The sequence below is a fragment of the Electrophorus electricus genome, chromosome 2 (genome assembly GCF_013358815.1).
Source record: "Electrophorus electricus isolate fEleEle1 chromosome 2, fEleEle1.pri, whole genome shotgun sequence".
NCBI lineage: Eukaryota > Metazoa > Chordata > Actinopteri > Gymnotiformes > Gymnotidae > Electrophorus > Electrophorus electricus.
Genome location: NC_049536.1, coordinates 35,497,003 through 35,515,438, shown reverse-complemented (window position 1 = coordinate 35,515,438; position 18,436 = coordinate 35,497,003). Strand labels below are relative to the sequence as shown.

At 39.2% G+C, this 18,436-nt stretch overlaps 2 protein-coding genes across 3 annotated transcripts; one reads left to right on the top strand and one right to left on the bottom strand.

The window, feature by feature from the left end:
- The first annotated feature begins 65 nt into the window (after positions 1 to 65).
- On the top strand, positions 66 to 6,370 carry zgc:152951 (uncharacterized protein LOC569013 homolog). The gene is made up of 9 exons (XM_027009593.2): positions 66 to 721; positions 1,134 to 1,381; positions 1,755 to 1,869; positions 3,157 to 3,230; positions 3,397 to 3,594; positions 3,742 to 3,879; positions 4,705 to 4,794; positions 4,886 to 5,029; positions 5,190 to 6,370. Exons 2-9 carry the CDS (start codon positions 1,142 to 1,144, stop codon positions 5,316 to 5,318), a joined length of 1,128 nt encoding a protein of 375 aa, XP_026865394.2. The 5' UTR covers positions 66 to 721; positions 1,134 to 1,141; the 3' UTR covers positions 5,319 to 6,370.
- Positions 6,371 to 7,238: 868 nt separating this feature from the next.
- On the bottom strand, positions 7,239 to 18,181 carry htr1fa (5-hydroxytryptamine (serotonin) receptor 1Fa). Of its 2 annotated transcripts, XM_027009594.2 has the most exons (3): positions 17,972 to 18,181; positions 10,286 to 10,494; positions 7,239 to 8,694 (listed from the first exon to the last, which is right to left on the bottom strand). In XM_027009594.2, exon 3 carries the CDS (start codon positions 8,690 to 8,692, stop codon positions 7,589 to 7,591), a length of 1,104 nt encoding a protein of 367 aa, XP_026865395.1. In that variant the 5' UTR covers positions 8,693 to 8,694; positions 10,286 to 10,494; positions 17,972 to 18,181; the 3' UTR covers positions 7,239 to 7,588. The 2 variants fall into 2 exon arrangements, with proteins under 2 accessions (XP_026865395.1, XP_035379638.1); XM_035523745.1 differs by lacking the exon at positions 10,286 to 10,494.
- Positions 18,182 to 18,436: the final 255 nt, after the last annotated feature.

Genomic DNA, 18,436 nt, shown 5'->3' with positions numbered 1-18,436 from the left:
GAATATACATCGTTAAAAGCGCTTGCCAAGGGACTCTTAATTTGAAAGGTGATGGCTTCCGTAAGTAACGGAGGACGCGTCCGAGAAATGGACCAGCGGAGTCACTAATACAGCATCGAGATTGGGCAATATTATCTACAGTATCTGCACAACGATCGCGCTAATACTCTTATTTAGAGACCTTTGAATATTTTAAGAGCATAGTGTCAGCTTCTCGATTTTTAATGTTTATTCAAAGTTTCCGTTACCTTTTACTTGGCAGGTCCCACTTAAAAGGCAATTAATGCTTAGATGAGGAATGCTCTATTTTATCTGTTGTTGAATAGATACTGAAAAATTTAAGTAACCTGACGTTTGAAAGGTGCTAATACCACTCGTCGACTTATACGTCCGCAGTATGGATTTTCCCAAGTGAAGGTGTCAAGGGAAAGTGAGCTAGGGTGTAAGAGGATTGAATTGGTTGACATACATTTGCCGTCTTTGAGGAAAGGCGACCTCAACAACAGAAGAGACGTTTGATTTATAGAAAAACAATATAGATAAATAAATAGAAATAGGTTTAAAAATATTTTTTTAGGATTCGGACGTAGGCCCGAAGGCTGTAGATAAGCTGAAGTGTCCTGCTTTGTATTTCAGCCTGCGACGTGTCGCTTGTTACACCTGGTAGGTCAACTCCGCCGTGATGGAGAGAGTATATTCAAAGCAACTCCTAGACTGACAGGTATGTACAACCACCCGTCGATTTACACCATTTATTTCAAGCATTTAGAGTGTCTCCTTTTGCTTGGTGGAGGTATGCCAGCCGCCACTCAGTTGTGAAAACGTGGTTAAATGGTAATTAATGTTGCCCTGGGGCAAAGGCTTTCAGCGAAGGTTTTGCGGTTCATTAGCTGTATTATGAAGCAGACGAGTCAGCGATCAGCTCGTCTGGCTTATCAGTTTGAGCCTGAAGAGATCATCTCCAGCATCGTTATGCTTTTTATTAGGAGGTGTTTCAATTCGTTAAACTGTAACTTTAATTATGAATGATCCGACCTCTGATCCTGTGGAAAACGTATCCGACCACTTTGCGTGTGGGGAGGTGAATGACGCTCTGGTACTTGTAACTAGTGTCGTTTCTCTTCATTTCGCAGGTATTTTGATGGCTGCGTCTGAGAGCCGCATAGCGGGAAGAGTGATTGTGTACTCCATGCCAGGATGCCCCCACTGCCTGCAGGCCAAATCTACACTTGGGTCTTTGGGTTTGCCAGTGTGGGACATAAATGTCGCTCATGATGCCGCTCTCAGGGCCCGACTAAAGGAGCTGACCGGTAGCAGCACTGTACCACATATATTTTTTAACAACGTCTACGTGGGAAGAAATGAACACCTTCAGAACCTGGCAAGTGACATGTACAGATAATCTTCATCATGTTCGGAATATTTCCTATAAACTTTTTTCCAAACCAAATTACATGCATTTACATAGTTAAGGGGCCACTCTAATGTAAGTGAAATTGTGTAAAAACTGTTTCAAACATAGCATTGTAAATTGTTCGGTAATTTACAGTGATGTGTCAGTGGTGAAGGTACTTGACTTGTATTTGGAAGGTTGCTGGTTCAAGTCCCACCACTGCCAAGTTGCCACTGTTGGGCGCCTGAACAAGACCCTTATCCCTCAATTACTCAAGTTGCACTCAGTCATAATTGTAAGTTGCTTTGGATAAAAAGCATCAGATAAATGCCATAGATGTAAATATAAAATGTGTTCTTAGTCCCCTGAAGCACTTGAACGGCTGGTACATATGGTGAGGGAGGAGCCTGTGCCGTCAAATCCCTACCCGTTACCTGCAGGAACCAGCCCTGAGACTGAAGAGAGGGATGGAGGAGGTTTGTATGTTGTACATAAACTGCATGTTGCCTGTTTGAAGTAGCAATTATTTTGTAGTAGACTGAATTAGGAAATGCAGTGCAACTAACTCTTGGCAAGAGTTTTTGTATATTACTCTTTCTATTGTATATCACATGTTGGGTTTCCAAGTATGCTGTCTATGGTCATTCTCGTAGTGTGATGTCAAGAGCAAGAAAACCACTGTGTATCTGTCATCTATAGATACATTTTCACAACTCCACCAATTTTCTGCTACCATACATTTCCTGTCCATTTGAATATGTATCCTACTTTATTTCAATACATGATAGTTTCAAAACAATAGCTAAGAGATTTATTTCAAGTTTTACTTACTAAATCAAACAAATGCACCAATTTTTTTTGCATACACTTTGTTAATGTTGCTGGTGGTGTTTTGAATATCTTTAATAACTAATCTTGCAAGCTTCGCACACTACTTTGTCTGGATCTTTTCCCTTTCTTCCTGATAGAGCTGGTGTTTCTCAGTCAATTTTGTGGGTTGCTTTTCTCACATCCCTTTCCAGTTCAGTCCAAATTTTCTGTGAGATTTAGGTCAAGGCTTTGTGATTTCCACTGCTGTACTTTCACTTTAACTTTTAAGATATTTTGTCACAGCTTTGGAATGCTTAAGATCATTATCTAGGTGTGACCAAGTTTTAACTTTCTAGAGGTTGTCTGAAGGATTCTAGAGGTTGCCTCAGGGTTAATTGTGACACTAAGGTTTTTCACAGCTGTACCAGGTGCAGCTGATAGGCTTGCAACATTTACCATTAATTCAGACCATTTGTCTCTAGCAGCTTTAGGACCCAGAAGTAGGGGCTCTGTTTTACCCTGGAGGAAGTTGTCTGACATGCATGCTTTTATGCTTTTTTCCACAGTCTTATTAAGTTTAAGTTTATTGTTTGGATTGCTCTATACGCCCTTCACACCCTCTCCATTTCACTGCATGTGGTCCTCTCAGCCTGCATGTGTTTGCAATCTGCATGTGAGTAGACACTTTTAAGATTGGCATTTATATTGTTGCGTTCTCTGGGTGTACAACATCATGCACTGTTTTCAGTAATGGCCAGTAAATCAAGGTATTAAGGCCAGATGCAGTAATTCAAATGTATTCCTACTATTGAATTCAATACATTGGGTGCACTTTTTGGTATTTATTGTAATTGACTGTATTCAGAAAGTGATGTAAGATAAGTTGGACAGAACACGGGGTATTTATTAGTGATTTACATGATTGTGATGTTCATTGATGTTGGCCCACACAGCTTTTGAAGTATCTGAGGCCCTGCGGAATCTGATCCTGAAACTGTACTCTCACCACCTTTCTACTGATGGCAAGGTACTGTCTTACCCAGTACATTAAGGCCAGACCTCGACAGAGCAAACAGACGAGCTCACTGTCACACAGACTTTGTTCAAGTGGGTTTGGTGGATCGGGGGTGGATGATTTCTCTGCGTGATACACATATGAGATCGTTGTCTTTTCTCCTTCCCCCTCGGTGCAGTCAGTGGATTATAGAGCCATGTCTAAGAGTCCATGGCTCGAGCGTTATTGTGAGTGGACTCTGCAGCTGCAGCAGGCAAAGCTGCTATCTCTGAGCCGAGAGGAGAAGCTGGCCTTCTTCATCAATGTCTACAATGCCCTGGTGATCCATGGGAACTTGCGTCTCAGCTTCCCTAAGACCATGTGGCAGAGGTACCGGGTAAGTCAAGACACCCAAATGGACACGTGTGAAAATCTTTTCTCAGAGGTTGGCTTTGTTTAAGTTGAGCTGCAGTTCTTACTTGAAGGCTTATACCTGTGAACAGGAAATAGGAGTTAAATAAATAAAATTGCACTCATGTTCCAGTTTTTCAACTATGTGAGCTACCTGATTGGAGGAGAGGTGTTCACACTACAGGATATCGAGAATGGTGTGTTGCGAGGTAACAGGAAAGGGGTGACGCAGCTTCTGAAGCCCTTCTCAAATAATGACCCTCGACTGCAGGTGACGTCCATATAAATCTGCTTTATACTGCTTACACTGTAATCTTATTGTCGCATATACTTAGAACCCAACTATAGATTTGTTTATGGGAACGGTCACAATTCTGTACTTGGAAAAAGCAAGAAAAGTCTTTATAGCACTAATGCCTATACAGTCAATTTCTCAAAATGTCTGCCAGCCTTACTTCGTTGTCCTATGTTTATCAGTAACCACTTCTTCATGAGCAATGTCTTGTTTGATAAATATTTCATATTCAACACTATTGTAGACTAACAGATTCTGCATGAATGGATTCTGCATTGTGTGCCAATTAGCTGATACTGCTCTTCTGGTTTTGCATTCATTATGATCTTTTCTTATGTTGTTATCTCTTTGGATGTCATGCCTCAGTGGTGAGAAGCAGCACAATATGCTTTTTTAAATCTTACATAAATTAGCTAACAGGGAGTTAATGTGATGATGATTTAAGACAAAGCTTCATTGTCCCTTGAGGACTGTTTCATGCAGACTTCTCCACTCTCGCACAGTGAGTAAGGTGTGATGCTCGGTAGTTGAATTTATTGCTCAGTAGTTCTAAAAACCAAGAGGGGGTTTATTTTCAAGGGCCAGAACTGAGTATCAAGTGTTCAAAGTACAAGCTTATGAATTATAATATGTGTTGGTTAAAATGCACTGAAGCCATACACACAGAAGAATGTTCCCAGAGAACTCTGCAGTGACCTTTACTTTTCACAAAAGGTGTAAATAATGAATGAAATTTGTACCTTTTTGGAGAGGCAGTGGTGCCCACGTGAACTAGCCCTGTGTTTTCTGACACCTCATTAGGTTGCCCTTCCTGAAGTGGAGCCTTTGATTCACTTTGCACTGAACCATGGTGTGAAGGGCTGCCCTCCAATTAAAGTCTACAGTCCACAGGTGAACCGCACGCTTGTTTTTGAGCTTGGTTCATCATTTACTGCACAGACTCTGGGATTTTGGATATTTGAGCACAGACGTCTCTCAGCAGGACATCAAAGGTCAGCTTCACAGTGCTGCGGAGGCTTTTCTGGAGAGCAGTGAGGGCTGTGTGGTGGACTATGTGAAAAGAGAAGTGAAGCTGAGCCAAATCTTTAAGTGGTACAAGGTGGACTTCGGTGGTGCGGATGAAAAGGTAACCTGGCTCAAACACCCGAGTCAGTGTTCTTCCCTCACTTTTATAAAATTTTCTTTTTAATTGAAACTCCATAGCCTTCCATTATTAGATCTGTTGATGCATTTCTGATCTGTAAGTACTCTATAGGTGCGTGTTTTAATGATGTTCTCTCTCACAGCTGCTGAACTGGGTTGTAGACCACATGGGGGAGTCAGAGAAGAAGTCACGACTCAAAATCCTTCTATCTGCAGGAAACGTCAAAGTGAGCTACTTGCTTTATGACTGGTCCACAAACAGCACAGACTAAACAAAGGTCCAACCGTCACTTAAACATTTTAGGGCTTTGACCTGGACTGCACAGTCTCTGGTAGGTTAACATTTCCTTTAGCAAACAGATCAGAGCAGTGATGTTCTCTAATAAAACTGCAGCCAGTTTTGCTGTTAATCCTAGAGTAAAAACTAATAAACACAAAATGACATTCTTTCCAAGGAGATAACTATGCATATAGATTCCTATAAATAGTTATTCCACACTTGAAAGGGCAAGTTGAATTTGTGATCTTAGCCAATAGTATTTTCAGATGTTTTTTCTACCAGCAGTTTTCCTAGTAATGATACTGGGTTTTGCACTTCTATTATAAAATATTATATTTAATTGTCACGGAGTGATTGCAACAGTATTTGGGCAGAGAATTTAATCTATTTCTGTACATTATCACATTTTATTTTTATTTATTTAAAAATTCATGCATATTTAAATATTGCTATGCAAACCATATTTTTACCTCCTGGAAGACACTGATGTCTACTGGAGTCATTATGACTAGACTCATTTAGCTACCCATACTCACAGGTGATCCAAACGGTTCTATATTTACAATGTCAACAACACAGTTTACATAGCATCATAGTATATTATCTGTCCTAATGGCTTGCTAGCTGACTAGATACTACTGATGGAAGTCATGATTTCATAATCTTCGCTGTTAAAAAGCATGTATCGAGAGACGTGTTGCATGTATTATGCAAAAGGCTGGAATGAGAGCACAAGGTAGATAGTAGCATATTGACTCTGGTTCAGCCAGTGCCACATTCTAGTCACCCATGGACCACATTATACTAAGTTCAGGAAAATAAGGTAATTCACTCTGCACTGTAAGCATTTTATGGACTTAAAAAAACAATGCATAACATTTATTTGGTGCAGTAAATGGGGGCAGTGATAGCAGGTGAACTCTTTCATAAACTAGTATTGCACTTATTCTACTGCATGAACCCAATTTATATTATTCTTGAGCAATATTGTGTCATGAATAAATGAGTTTGCAAAATCTAAAAATAAAGCATGCGTGCAAAATCTGCTCTGTCCATTTTACATTTTCAGTATTTGTTAGAACTCTTATCCAAAGCAACTTATGTTTATCAGTATGACAGTATTTTTAGCACCCAGCTGTGTGCTCTACCAGGAGAGCTTCAATTAAATGGTCACTCACCCTTTTCTCATCCCTTTGTTCATTTGTGGCTTATCTCAAGTGTCAATCAAGCAAAATTCTCTATAAATCATAGCTGTTTGTCTATAAAAATTTTAACCTTTTATAACAAATTTTTGTGGGTCCTTTAGATACATTGCAGTTCTTGTTATATACATGTGAGGTCACTGTTGAACTCTGAACACCGTTGAACATTTACATTTATGGCATTTAGCACAAACTCTCATCCAAAGCAACAAACAGGTTTTAATTGTCTACTATTTTGAGGAAGTAAAATATGATTTTTGTTGAATGAAATTAATCCAGGGTCCTGGTACCCACTGGAAAATCATTTTGCACACATTCAATGAACATCCTGTTCCAGAGACGTGTGTGTGTGTGTGTGTGTGTGTGTGTGTGTGTGTGTGTGTGTGTGTTTTCCCCTCATAGACCAATGCAATGAGAATAGGAATGTACAGAATAATTGCATAACAAATGAACTGAGTCATTCTGTGAATATGCATCAGCAATAATTACTGATCCTAAATAGTGATAGAGATTTCCTTGCAACTCAAAGAAGTTAGAAATTGATTATTTAATGAAAACGAGCCATTATTTATCAATTAAACTCTTTAGATTTGCTTTGGTGCAAATGGTAGAATGTAGAATATTATTGGTCTGTATAAACTGCAGTGTCTGAGGCAACAAATTAATTATGCATATTTTGTTCAGATGAAAAATGAACACTGACTGTTTATTGTCTAGACTTTCTTCATGAACATTAAATAATAATTTTCTCTCAAATACAGACTAACTTGACACATTTCTATACTGCTTATTATTTAATTAAATTATTTTCATACACAATCATTACAAGTATGTTTGGAGGATGTCAGCCAGTTATGTCAATATATTTTTACATGGTATATATGTACACACTTACATATATACATGGTATATATGTACATATTTATACAGAGGTATTAGTGCTAGCATAAAAAGTGAAATCCTTAAAATATTCACCTACCATCATTTTCTTTCTTTCATTTTTAGTCTTCACATCAGTTTTTCTACTTATAATGAATGCAGTATCATTCCTCTTTCCACATTAGTAATAATTACAGCACTTGACCAGCTTTTGAAAGGCCTTCTTGAAATCCTCGTTAAAGATCGTGTAAATGAGGGGGTTGATAAGAGAGTTGAGGTATCCTAGCCAAGTCAGAAAGTTTGCCATCTCACTTGAGGGGCTACAGGAGGAGCAGGTGTTAACGATCACTTCCTGAATGAAAAAGGGCAACCAGCAAATGACGAATGCCCCGAGGATAAGGCCTAAGGTCGTGGCTGCCTTCCTCTCCCGTGTGCCCGAGATACGCTGTCTCTGGAGTGACCTCTCCCTGTGCGGCTGGACATTCGGACTCTGTGCAGAGAGGCGCACCCGGTCACCCTCCGTGGAGGGTTCGGACACAGACTTCTCTGGTGGACTGAGGGTTTCCAGGCTCTGCTGTTCCCTGTCAGAGCTCTTAGGGATCGTGTGTCCGTTCATCTCAGCCTTACTCAGGTGGCTGACCCCTCTTTTGTGGTAAAGGATTTTAGCAGCACGGTATATCTTATAGTAAAGGATAAGGATGAGTATAAGGGGAATGTAGAAGGCCCCGAAGGTGGAGTACAGTGTGAAAGCAATGTGCTCATGTTTGATGAAGCACTGGTCCTCTGCGTTTATTTTGTGATGTCTCCAGAGTAGAGGAGGGATGGAGATGAGTATGGACAGCAGCCACACCACACTGATCATGATGGCGGCTCGGAATGACGTCCTCTTCCTGGAGTACTCCACAGCGTCCGTGATGGCACGGTATCGGTCCACGGCGATGGCAGCCAGGTGCAGGATGGAGCATGTGCAGCAGGTGACATCCACACTGAGCCAGATGCTGCACATCACCTGGCCCATGACCCATGTCTCCTTCACAATATATACGATGCTGAAGGGCATGACCAAAATGGCCACCAGCAGGTCTGTCACTGCCAGGGAGCAAATGAGGTAGTTGGCAGGGTGGTGCAGCTTGCGAGTGACAATGATAGCGGTGATGACCAAAGAGTTGATGGCGGTGGTCAGTACAGCCAGCACAGACAGAGTGACGGAGAGGAGGATCATGCCCAGTGAGCTTCTGCCCGGCCCATCTGCACGGCTCTCCCGGTCTGTGCAGTTTAAATCCATTCCTGGGACAGAACACAGTGGGCAGAGTGCAGGAGAGAAAATCTTTGTAAAACCTTAACACGAAGACAATTTAGTATCCTTAATGAATGAACTTTTACCAATGCAACATTTAAAACCAGAATGCTATGGGGTCATTTTGATGTCTATCGCACAACTCCAATAAAACAGAAATCCTACAGGGTCCTATTCCTTGACTTTTCATAAAATAATGTTTTATATTTCATGAGTGTTAACAGTCATAGAAATCAAATCTAAAATTGGGTAAAAAATTGTAAAAACAGGTAATCATTTACAAAGAAGTTGTTTAGAAGTGCTGTGTGCATATAATGGCAAGATGTGTGTTTTGCCATTTTTATTTAGACTCTATTTCTCAGTTGTAACGTAGAGATCATCACAACTGTCGTCATTACTGGGGCTATAGTGGATCAAAAAAGGAGAAGGTTCTTCAACAAGGGATACTTTGTCAAAAATCGAAGAGCAATATAAGCACACAAAAGGCTGTCTTGACAAGATGGCAAACACATAAAAAGACGGTGAGACGTGGCTATGAAAATACAGGTGGAAAACAGAGGCAGGGAATACAATCACAAGAGGGGGCGGAGACAACATGAAAACAAAGACAGATGGTGCAGGTGCCATGGGAACAAGAGGGGTGAACCGTATGGTGAACTGAATCAACATACTGTGCAGAGAATTACAGGTTTTGATAATTTTATGCATTATTGTATTGACAAATAACAGGAAGAAATATATTCTGACTATTATGTCTTTGGTTTTATGTGCAGACTGGCAAAGCGAGGTTTCAAAACATGATGAAGCACATATTAAGAATGATCATGAAAAAGAATTGTGTATAATGTGAGGAATTGGTTGCATTTTAGGTCCCAATAATTTTTAAATTTACCACTGGTATTTATTAGCAAATCAATTAGCACATAAAAAGGCTATACTAAGCTACTACAAATAGTGTAAATATAACTGACAAAATAGCGTAATATTTCACCTGGACTTAATTGTGGTCTTCAAATTTGTAATAGTAAAACACCATATGTGTGAGGTCAAAATGACCACCCGTTGGCTCTAGTGTTGACAACACTATGAAACCCAGCAAAACAGAAATAAAAAAGCCCAGACATGTCCCACCAAGGATCTATACACTGGGTCTTATTGCCCTGGGTGCAATACATGACAAAACTTCATTGGGTTACTCCCACTGTAATTAGCTCAAGATATTTCCATTTGTTTAGTAACTGAACATGAATTTAAGCAGTGGTGTAGGTTTGAGCTGCTGTCATTGGTATGAATGCTATTACTGTTGGGTTTATTTTTATCAGGACTGTGTACCATATGCGCATCATTAGGGTGAACCGATTCACTTACTTCCACATTTGTGAGGTGCATGTTCATAACACCCAACCCCGCCCCCCCACCCCCACCCCCATGACCTTTATGGACATGATGTGCACTCATCTTGAACATGTCCCTGTATTGGCCTTGTCTGGCTGGTCATCTCTGTGTTGCAGAGCTCTGTGACAGTGGGCTCGTGTACGAGCTGCTGTGCCCATTCATTTTCAACTTGACATGTGACTGTACCTGAAATTCGTTCATTTGCTTCAGTTAGCACGTGTCACCGGAACGACGCATCATTGTGCTTTCGTGCTGATGGAAATCGTGCATGGCGATATGTGCCATCGCCTGCCAAAAGGTCAGGGGTGTAGAGCGTGAATCAAGCGCTGGTGTTGGGAAGGTCAGGGTGGGACTGTGCTGCTAAGGACAGCACTCGGGGGCCTACAGTAAAATGACTGCAAAAGAAAGGGAGCGGATGCGTTCAGGTTAGTTGGAGCTTTGCAGTTTCATCATTCACATAACCAGATGCAACAAATCATAGGACACCCTGTCACTGCACAGCCTGTCCACTGTAACATACAAGAATCACTCCCTCAATCAACTGCAGGAAACTGTTCCAAGAAAAACAAAAGCGCTGCATGGTTTTCCAAACTGCCATGTATGAAGAAGGCTGGCAGCTGCTCTGCTCTGATGCTGGACATACATCCTGTAGTGATGTAAAAGAACTGTGTATACTTGCCTAATCCACATTCTGTGGAGATGTACAGGAGCTACATATACCTGCCTCATCATTCTTTGTGTCCAGTACCTTTTACACCAGATCCTACTCCCAGTATATATATCTTTAGAAGCACAGCCTGTTTCTTCTCCATGTACCAAACTGCCACAGCATTGTCATGGTTCAAAGATTTTACATTTTTTCAAAAGAAATCATAGAATTGGCCCAAGTGAAATTTCTTCACACCATAGAGTTAGCTTCTTGGCCAGGGATGTGTGTACTTTTGGGATCATTATCCTGCAGCTTCACTCCCCAACAAACTACATTTCACCTCACGCCAGCTGTTTGGATCTTATACACCTTTTCCTCCAGGCAGTAAATTTAGTGGCTGAAGGTCTGATCAGTCTCTGCCTCCTCTACCTTTTTCAAGCAGGAATGATCTGAGCAGGGTAGGACTCACCCTACATGAAAACAATGCTTTGCAGAGATTTTTTGCTTGTCATGTGAGTTTCAGCCAGTCCCCACCAGGGGTGTATCCACTAACAAATTGTTTCATCAAAGTTTGGCCTGGTGTCCTTGAACATACCACCTCGATCAGATAACATTCCTACTGCTCTCGGCTTTTGAAGTGTGTGAGCTGCAGAACTGGGCTTCACAATGTGTAAATTTATATTTTTGCCCTAAACCTCAGTTTACTGAAAGAATGAAAAAGGTCACAACTCAAGGGAATTCATCATCCAAACTTTTTTTTTTTTTTTCTAAATTAACCCCATGCCCTGGAAAAGTTAGGATCTTACAGTTTCACAAATTAAGAGAAATTTCTCTCCAATGCTTATGCATATCTACATGTTTATTAAAGAGAACTAACATTTAATATATTTACTAAATTTAAATGTATTTTTAAAACATATCAATATCAAGGAGCATAGAAAACATCTAGATCCAATTTATACCTTGCCTGTTCATACCCTCATAATGCATTGAGCAAAATACCAGCACAATACTTTAGTAATTGCCTATCTCCAGAAGGAGTTCTCCTGCCAGTCGATTGTGAGTGACCTGACTACAAATGATGTGCAAAGTATTTTCAGCTGTGAACTGCAAGGTACAAAGAACAGCATCTTGGAGGTAGAGCTCCAACCAGGGAGAGGGTAGAGGAGGTAACATCATCATAAGATCATTGCTGTGAAGCCCACCATGCTTATGAATGCACCTCTGCCAGTTTTAAGGAATGGTTGTCATAGCAATGGCTTTTTGTTTGTACGTAGTATAAGGAATGAGATATTAAGGCTGATCAGCTTACTACTACCAAGTCAAATCAAAAGCAGGTTCCTGTAGAACAACCATTTTAAACGAACACAGGCCCTTCAGAATGTGGGGTTCTTTAAAAGTGGCAGTTCTTATTCATCTTAATGGCTCACAGATACATAAAAATGATTATAAGGGTAACATTATAAGGTTACCCTTAAAAGCCAGAATGTTTCACAAATGTTTGGACATTTGTAAATATAACCAGCCTCTTTAAAATAAAATGTTTTAAAATATGTAAAAAATAAATATGTTAAAAAAAATAAATAAATCAACAATAGTGGGAGATAAGCAATATTAAAAAAATAAGACATATGTCTACAGTAGCAGTACTCTCTGAGACAGGCTTTGTGCTTTATAGTATCAATATTACGCTCGGGCCATTCAGGTGCTTTCAGCAGTAAACATTTACAGCTAAATTGAACTTTTGTATAGAATACATACTAAGGATAGAACATGAGGGTGAGCTTTGTAGATGTTTTAAATAATCAGTTATTCCATGTTTTTATTTCCTTTCATGCAAATTCTTTGCAAGAGCAGCTTGCTAGCTCACTAATAGAAATGTATGTTTCACTAAAAGCTGTATTGTCTTGTATCTGTCAGATGCAGACAGGGGAGGCAATACTCACCATGCTCTCTGTGCACCCTAACCCTAACCCTAAACCTAACCCTCACCCTCACCCTAACCCTCACCCTCACCCTCACCCTCACCCAAACCCTAACCCTCACACTAACCCTCACCCTCACCCTCACTCTAACCCTAACCCTAACCCTAACACCCAGCATGCAGAACACACAAGGGGTCCTTTCAAGGCTTTGAAACTATTACTGTCTAAACAAATGTAATATTGAGCTCAGTGGATGAACTACAAATATTCAAGCAGAGAAATCCATTAAACTACATTATATAATGTTAAGGTCTGACTTTCCAAAAGTAAAATATATCCAATGATAATGCAAGCAATGGAAAACTAAATTACCATTAACTTATATTTTAATTGGAACTAACCTTACACCGACCTCCGCTAAATTTTCAGCTTAATAAAAAGCTAAATGTCTAAATTTGCCAGCTGTTAACATTTGCTGGAGGTAACCTCAATCCAGCTCTTCTAATGTCTTATACGTTTAACACGTTGAGAGTACGTTTAACATTGAGAGCTCACGCGGAACCAAGAGTCTCCAGCGACAGAAATTCACTGTTTCACCTCCCACTTCTATCACATTGTCAGTTTTTATGCAGTTCCTCTCCATATTATCCATATCACTGGTGGATTTAATAGTCTTATTTCTGAAATATTTCTGTTTTTACAAAACAGGTTTACAGTATTCCTTCACAACATTGACTGTGTTAGAATTAGTATATGGTTGTCAAAATGTAATTTAACAAAGTAAGAAAACCATAAATAAGATCAGATATTTTTATTAGACAACTGCAGACATTGTTCATGTAATGCACTATGTGTTACTCATTGTTTTGACCTGGTTCGGAGGTTGTTTATGAAGGATTTTAGACATCCAGGTCACCAAAATGCCTAGTAGTCGTCAAGGCGACTAGCCTTGTGCTGTAATCTTGAAGGCATTTCGCCACTCATCTGAGGGGCTTCATCAGTGCAGCTGAGTGGTAGGAAATTGCCTGACATCTAAATCTTTGTGGGAGTTTCACAATTCTGACGCCATGAAACTCATCAAGCACCCAGAGCTTACATACCACGATTTTCACCACCATTCGCAGTTAGTTTGGGAAAGAGTGGTTCCTTGAAAAAGCTTTCCTTATTTTTAGAATGTGACTAGTCTGCCAAGTAATCATGCAAAAACATATGCAAATCTCAAAATACCGAATAACCAGGTGTGACTGTTTCAGGTGCAAATACAGTTGGAACTGTGGTAGCTGTTCACTCAATTAGGGCTCAGGTTGGTATGCCTGAGTAAACCTGAAGGTACTTCAATTACAGCTGGAGTGGAGCCAATGAATATGTGTTTGATAGATCTATTTCAAACCAAGTGCTTAATACACACTTCCTTGCCACAGCGGATGCTAATAACATTGTAACAACAGATCATTTAGTGACATTTTTTGGCAACACTTTTATATATTGTAAATAATACCAGTAAGACATTTGTAGTTTCAACATGCTGAAGCATGAATAAGTAGGAAATTGATGCAGAAATCAAAAAAAAGCAAATGAATGGAATCCTTGGAAGGGAACTGGGCTATAAAACTGAGTACATGCATGTTCTTAATAAAGAGTGCAATGCTATAAATCCAAGAGCTTTAATATAACAGCTGATATCACAGCTGAAATTAAGACCACATACTAAAAACAGCACACCACTGTAGTGGTGCAGTATGCCAAAGTCCACAGCATTAAGATTCTCCAGCCTGTGCAGGGATGATGAGAAGATCTGCCTGTGAGACGGGAAAGCCACAAAATGTCTAAAATCCTTCATAAACAACCTCCTCTGAACCAGGTCAAAACAATGAGTAACACGTAGTGCATAACATGAGCACTGCTTGCAGTTGTCTAACAAAAATATCTTCGCTTATTTATGGTTTTCTTACTGTGTTAAATTACATTTTGACAACCATATACTAATTCTAATACAGTCAATGTTGTGAAGGAATACTGTAAACCTGTTTTGTAAAAACAGAAATATTTCAGAAATAAGATTTCTCCATCACGCTATGCACGGTGCACGTCTGTTCTGCCAGTCATTCAGGATAGGGCTCACGCTCAGAACGCTTTCAGCTGAATGATGTTTGATGAAGTTCTTTAGCTAGAAATGAACATTGCATTAAATGAAAGAGGCTCTGTGATTTGGCCAGTGTGGCTGAATTAGGCTTACTGGGTCTTCTGTGTAGCACATATTGCAAATATATGAAGTAAAATATAACATAAGAGGAGAACAATCTAGAGTTCTTGTCTGTTAAGGTAACAGTTATGTTTATATTATCTTACTCAATGTATTTAACCTATGAGACAGGTTGAGATGAGTCACACCTTTTCTCAATGCAATTAACCTGCCAGGATATGATTGGAAACTGTGCATTATTGCTAAAAACATAGCAATATTGTAGCATTGTAGTATTGTACTTCCCCCTTTTATGGGAAGATGTGCATTATGTTTCATAAGTTGCATGGCTCTGGGAGTGTAGTGGTACAACAGGATATGAAATGGACCCATTTGCTTGATTCAGAGTGATGCAAAGTAGATACATTATATTTTCTGACCACTTCATATCAAAATTCGCTGTAAATAATCTGCTGGTTTTACCAATATTATTTCCTCTGTCTAAATAGGAGTGCATAGAATACATTTGGAAATGTATCCAACAAAAGCGTGTTCAGTTTATTAAGGTCTGAAGCGCAAAGATTAGTGTCCAAGATATCTCCAAGGAAAGAGTTGATTGATTTTAGACCTGAAAAATCAACAAGCTAGATGCACATAATAAACTAACCTAGATACACAGTGAGCCATATGGTATGTGGGTCAGCAATCCCTAATGATATCCAATTTTTAACTTGTGAGACATTTAGTGATAGCCTAGTTGTGGATTGATGCTATTTTGTATTTTTCTTGTTAAATAGATCTTTAGACAAACAAACAAACAATACCCTTGCTCCTTGCCTTAGTACTGATAACCACTTCATGTGAATAATTATCTGTAAGGAAAAATAACTTTTTGTTTGTGAAAATATTATATTGTATCATTTAGAAAGATGGTCATGACCAAATAATGTTGTTATATAACAAACCTACAGCACTCTCAAGTGCCTCTGCACATTATAATGGCTGGATTACAGTACTATTGTTTAGTAACCATGTTTTTTAGAATAGATATCATATGCATTATTGTATGTATGCTTCAATTATAACTGTAATTGAATGTAATAGTTGTATGCTGAAGTACACATAATCTATGTTATTGTGTCTGACTGTCATTTGTCCCTGACATGTTCGATGTAATCTAGCTCACAAATGTCTAAATCATTTACGTGGCATGCCAGGGTGATACAATACATAGGAATAATGTCACTCTGGCATGTCATGTAAACGACAGCTTACATCACAACCAAGTATCAGACACAACATCATAGATTATGTGTACCGCAATATACAAGTGCTTGATAACTATTCTATACATGTAATTCGGCCATTGATTATGTGGTATTCAGGGGCACTTGACAGTGCTGTAGGTTATATAACAATATAACAACAAGAATGTCAGAATGATATAATACTTAGGAGTCAGGGACATTATTAGAAGTGAGAAGATCCTTTGAACTCGCGAAGCAGTGATAAATTGTTATTAGGAATTTGCATAATATTTGCAATACGACAGTTCATACACTAATAAAGAAACGAATGTAAGTACCAAGTATGAGTGAAGTAGGGCCATATTACCAACAAAACATTAGCATAATGATAAAACTCATAATTAGGTAACCTTGTTTTGCTACACTTAAACCTACGAGGACAGGAGCTGTTCGGGTTGCCATACCATAATGAGAAATTATTTTAAATTTTAATCTAATATATTATTTTGGTTTGATTGACTTGTTTAAAATATTTGATTTCATTTACATATTTTATCGACATATCAAGTAACGAACGACGAAGCCATTTATATAGTGTAATTTACCTTTGTCATAGCCTAAATTGCATGTCTTCACTGTGCCGTGTAGGCTATTACATACCTCAGGAAAATTAAGAAAAATATACAACATATTGTCTTCAAGTAAGCTATCATGATTATGCAACAGCTTCCACCTTAGCGTCTTGTTTAGTTTACGTTTAATTTGATAGTTGCATACTTGGCTCCTGATTGCCCGGGCAAATGACCAGAGAGTAAGAAATCCCAGTCACAAGAGAAGGAGACGCGTTTGTCTTACTCACGCGCCTCTGTTGTGTATCATCGTGTGTTGTGTATCACGTGTGTTGCTGTCGTGCCTGTTCGAGGAGCAAGTTCAGGTCTTTCTAAGTTTATCTGTAGCGTAACAATTTATACATTGGCTTTAAACAAATATGATGAAATTTGTTCAACGGCTTGCCAGTTTTCATTGAACGTTTTCAAATGAAATAATAATGCAGCCAAAAGCAAATGCTCCTGATTTAAAGTACAATGTACAATAGAGTGCACGAAACTAAATAAACTAAATAAAATGGCATGAAAAAGAACATGAAATGAACACTGGCAAGTTACAAGACTGCTATGTACTGACCTTCCAGTTGTAGGAAGCATTTCAAAAACATTTTAATCATCTCGAGCTTTTATGTCACTTAATAAAAAATCTTTGGTTAGATGTCGATAATGAGCTGTTGTTTGTAGGGCATGATGTCAGAGATGAGCAACTACATCCTGCTTCCCATCACACAGCAACAAGTTCCGCTGACGGCACTTGGATGTAACTCAGTAAATGAGTAAACCAAGCAAAACCTAAGATTTACAGAAAACGACTTAATCTTAAAAAGATGTTCTATGCGTACGACGTAGCGGTGAATAACCTCGCGCCCATGCAACAATTTACAACGTGGGAAAAATCTTAGACCGATTTAACATGCTACTAGTGAAATTTAAAGCAGTGAGCCTAACATGATGTAAACTATTAAACGACTTTTAGCTTCTTGTGTGTGCGTTTACATGTAAAATGCATGCAAAAGCATGTAAAATGAAACTGCTATCTGTTTCCCAAAATATGAAATTCTTGCAAATATTGTCTGGAAAGACAAAGTAGCATAATTCAAAAACAAAACCAGCAAACCCGTATTTATATATCCCTTATTTAGAATGTGGAGCATTGTACAACATAAACTATACAATGTTAAAACTCCCGCTGAAAATTCTTCACAACCTAAAACCTACGCAATCATTGTTACACAGACAAACTACTCCAATAAATACTCACGTCTTTATGGTATAAACCAGTAGGTGCTCACTGGAATGCCCATGTGAGGATTAGGAATAATGAATTCGCTACCTTGCCACTGCGAAAGAGATGTGATCGCTCGAGCTGCCCAGGCGCGCGTGCAGCCAGTTGCTGCGCACGTAAGGATGTGCTTATGTGATCGTTTGTTGTCGAAATTTAGCTTTGCCTTGTGTTTGGTAAATGCCTAAATCCTAATCTTTTGATTATTTACGGAATAATCGAGATTACAATCACAATCTGTGTCGGACTTCACATCTCTGTGGAAAGTTCTCTCTCTCTCTCTCTCTCTCTCTCTCTCTCTCTCTCTCTCTCTCTCTCTCGCTCTCTTTCTCTCTCTCTCTCTGTCACTCATTCACACGCACGCACACACACGCACACACGGTGAAATAAGATTTTTATGAAGCTTGTTTGGATCATTTTAACGTGTTAAAATGTATATTTGTT

Coding starts and splice junctions, on each gene's coding strand:
- zgc:152951 (XM_027009593.2), top strand. CDS start 1,142: ATGGCTGCGTCTGAGAGCCGCATAGCGGGAAGAGTGATTGTGTACTCC. Junction 3,880..4,704: donor ATAATGACCCTCGACTGCAG/GTGACGTCCATA, acceptor ACACCTCATTAG/GTTGCCCTTCCTGAAGTGGA. Junction 5,030..5,189: donor TCGGTGGTGCGGATGAAAAG/GTAACCTGGCTC, acceptor TCTCTCTCACAG/CTGCTGAACTGGGTTGTAGA.
- htr1fa (XM_027009594.2), bottom strand. CDS start 8,692: ATGGATTTAAACTGCACAGACCGGGAGAGCCGTGCAGATGGGCCGGGC.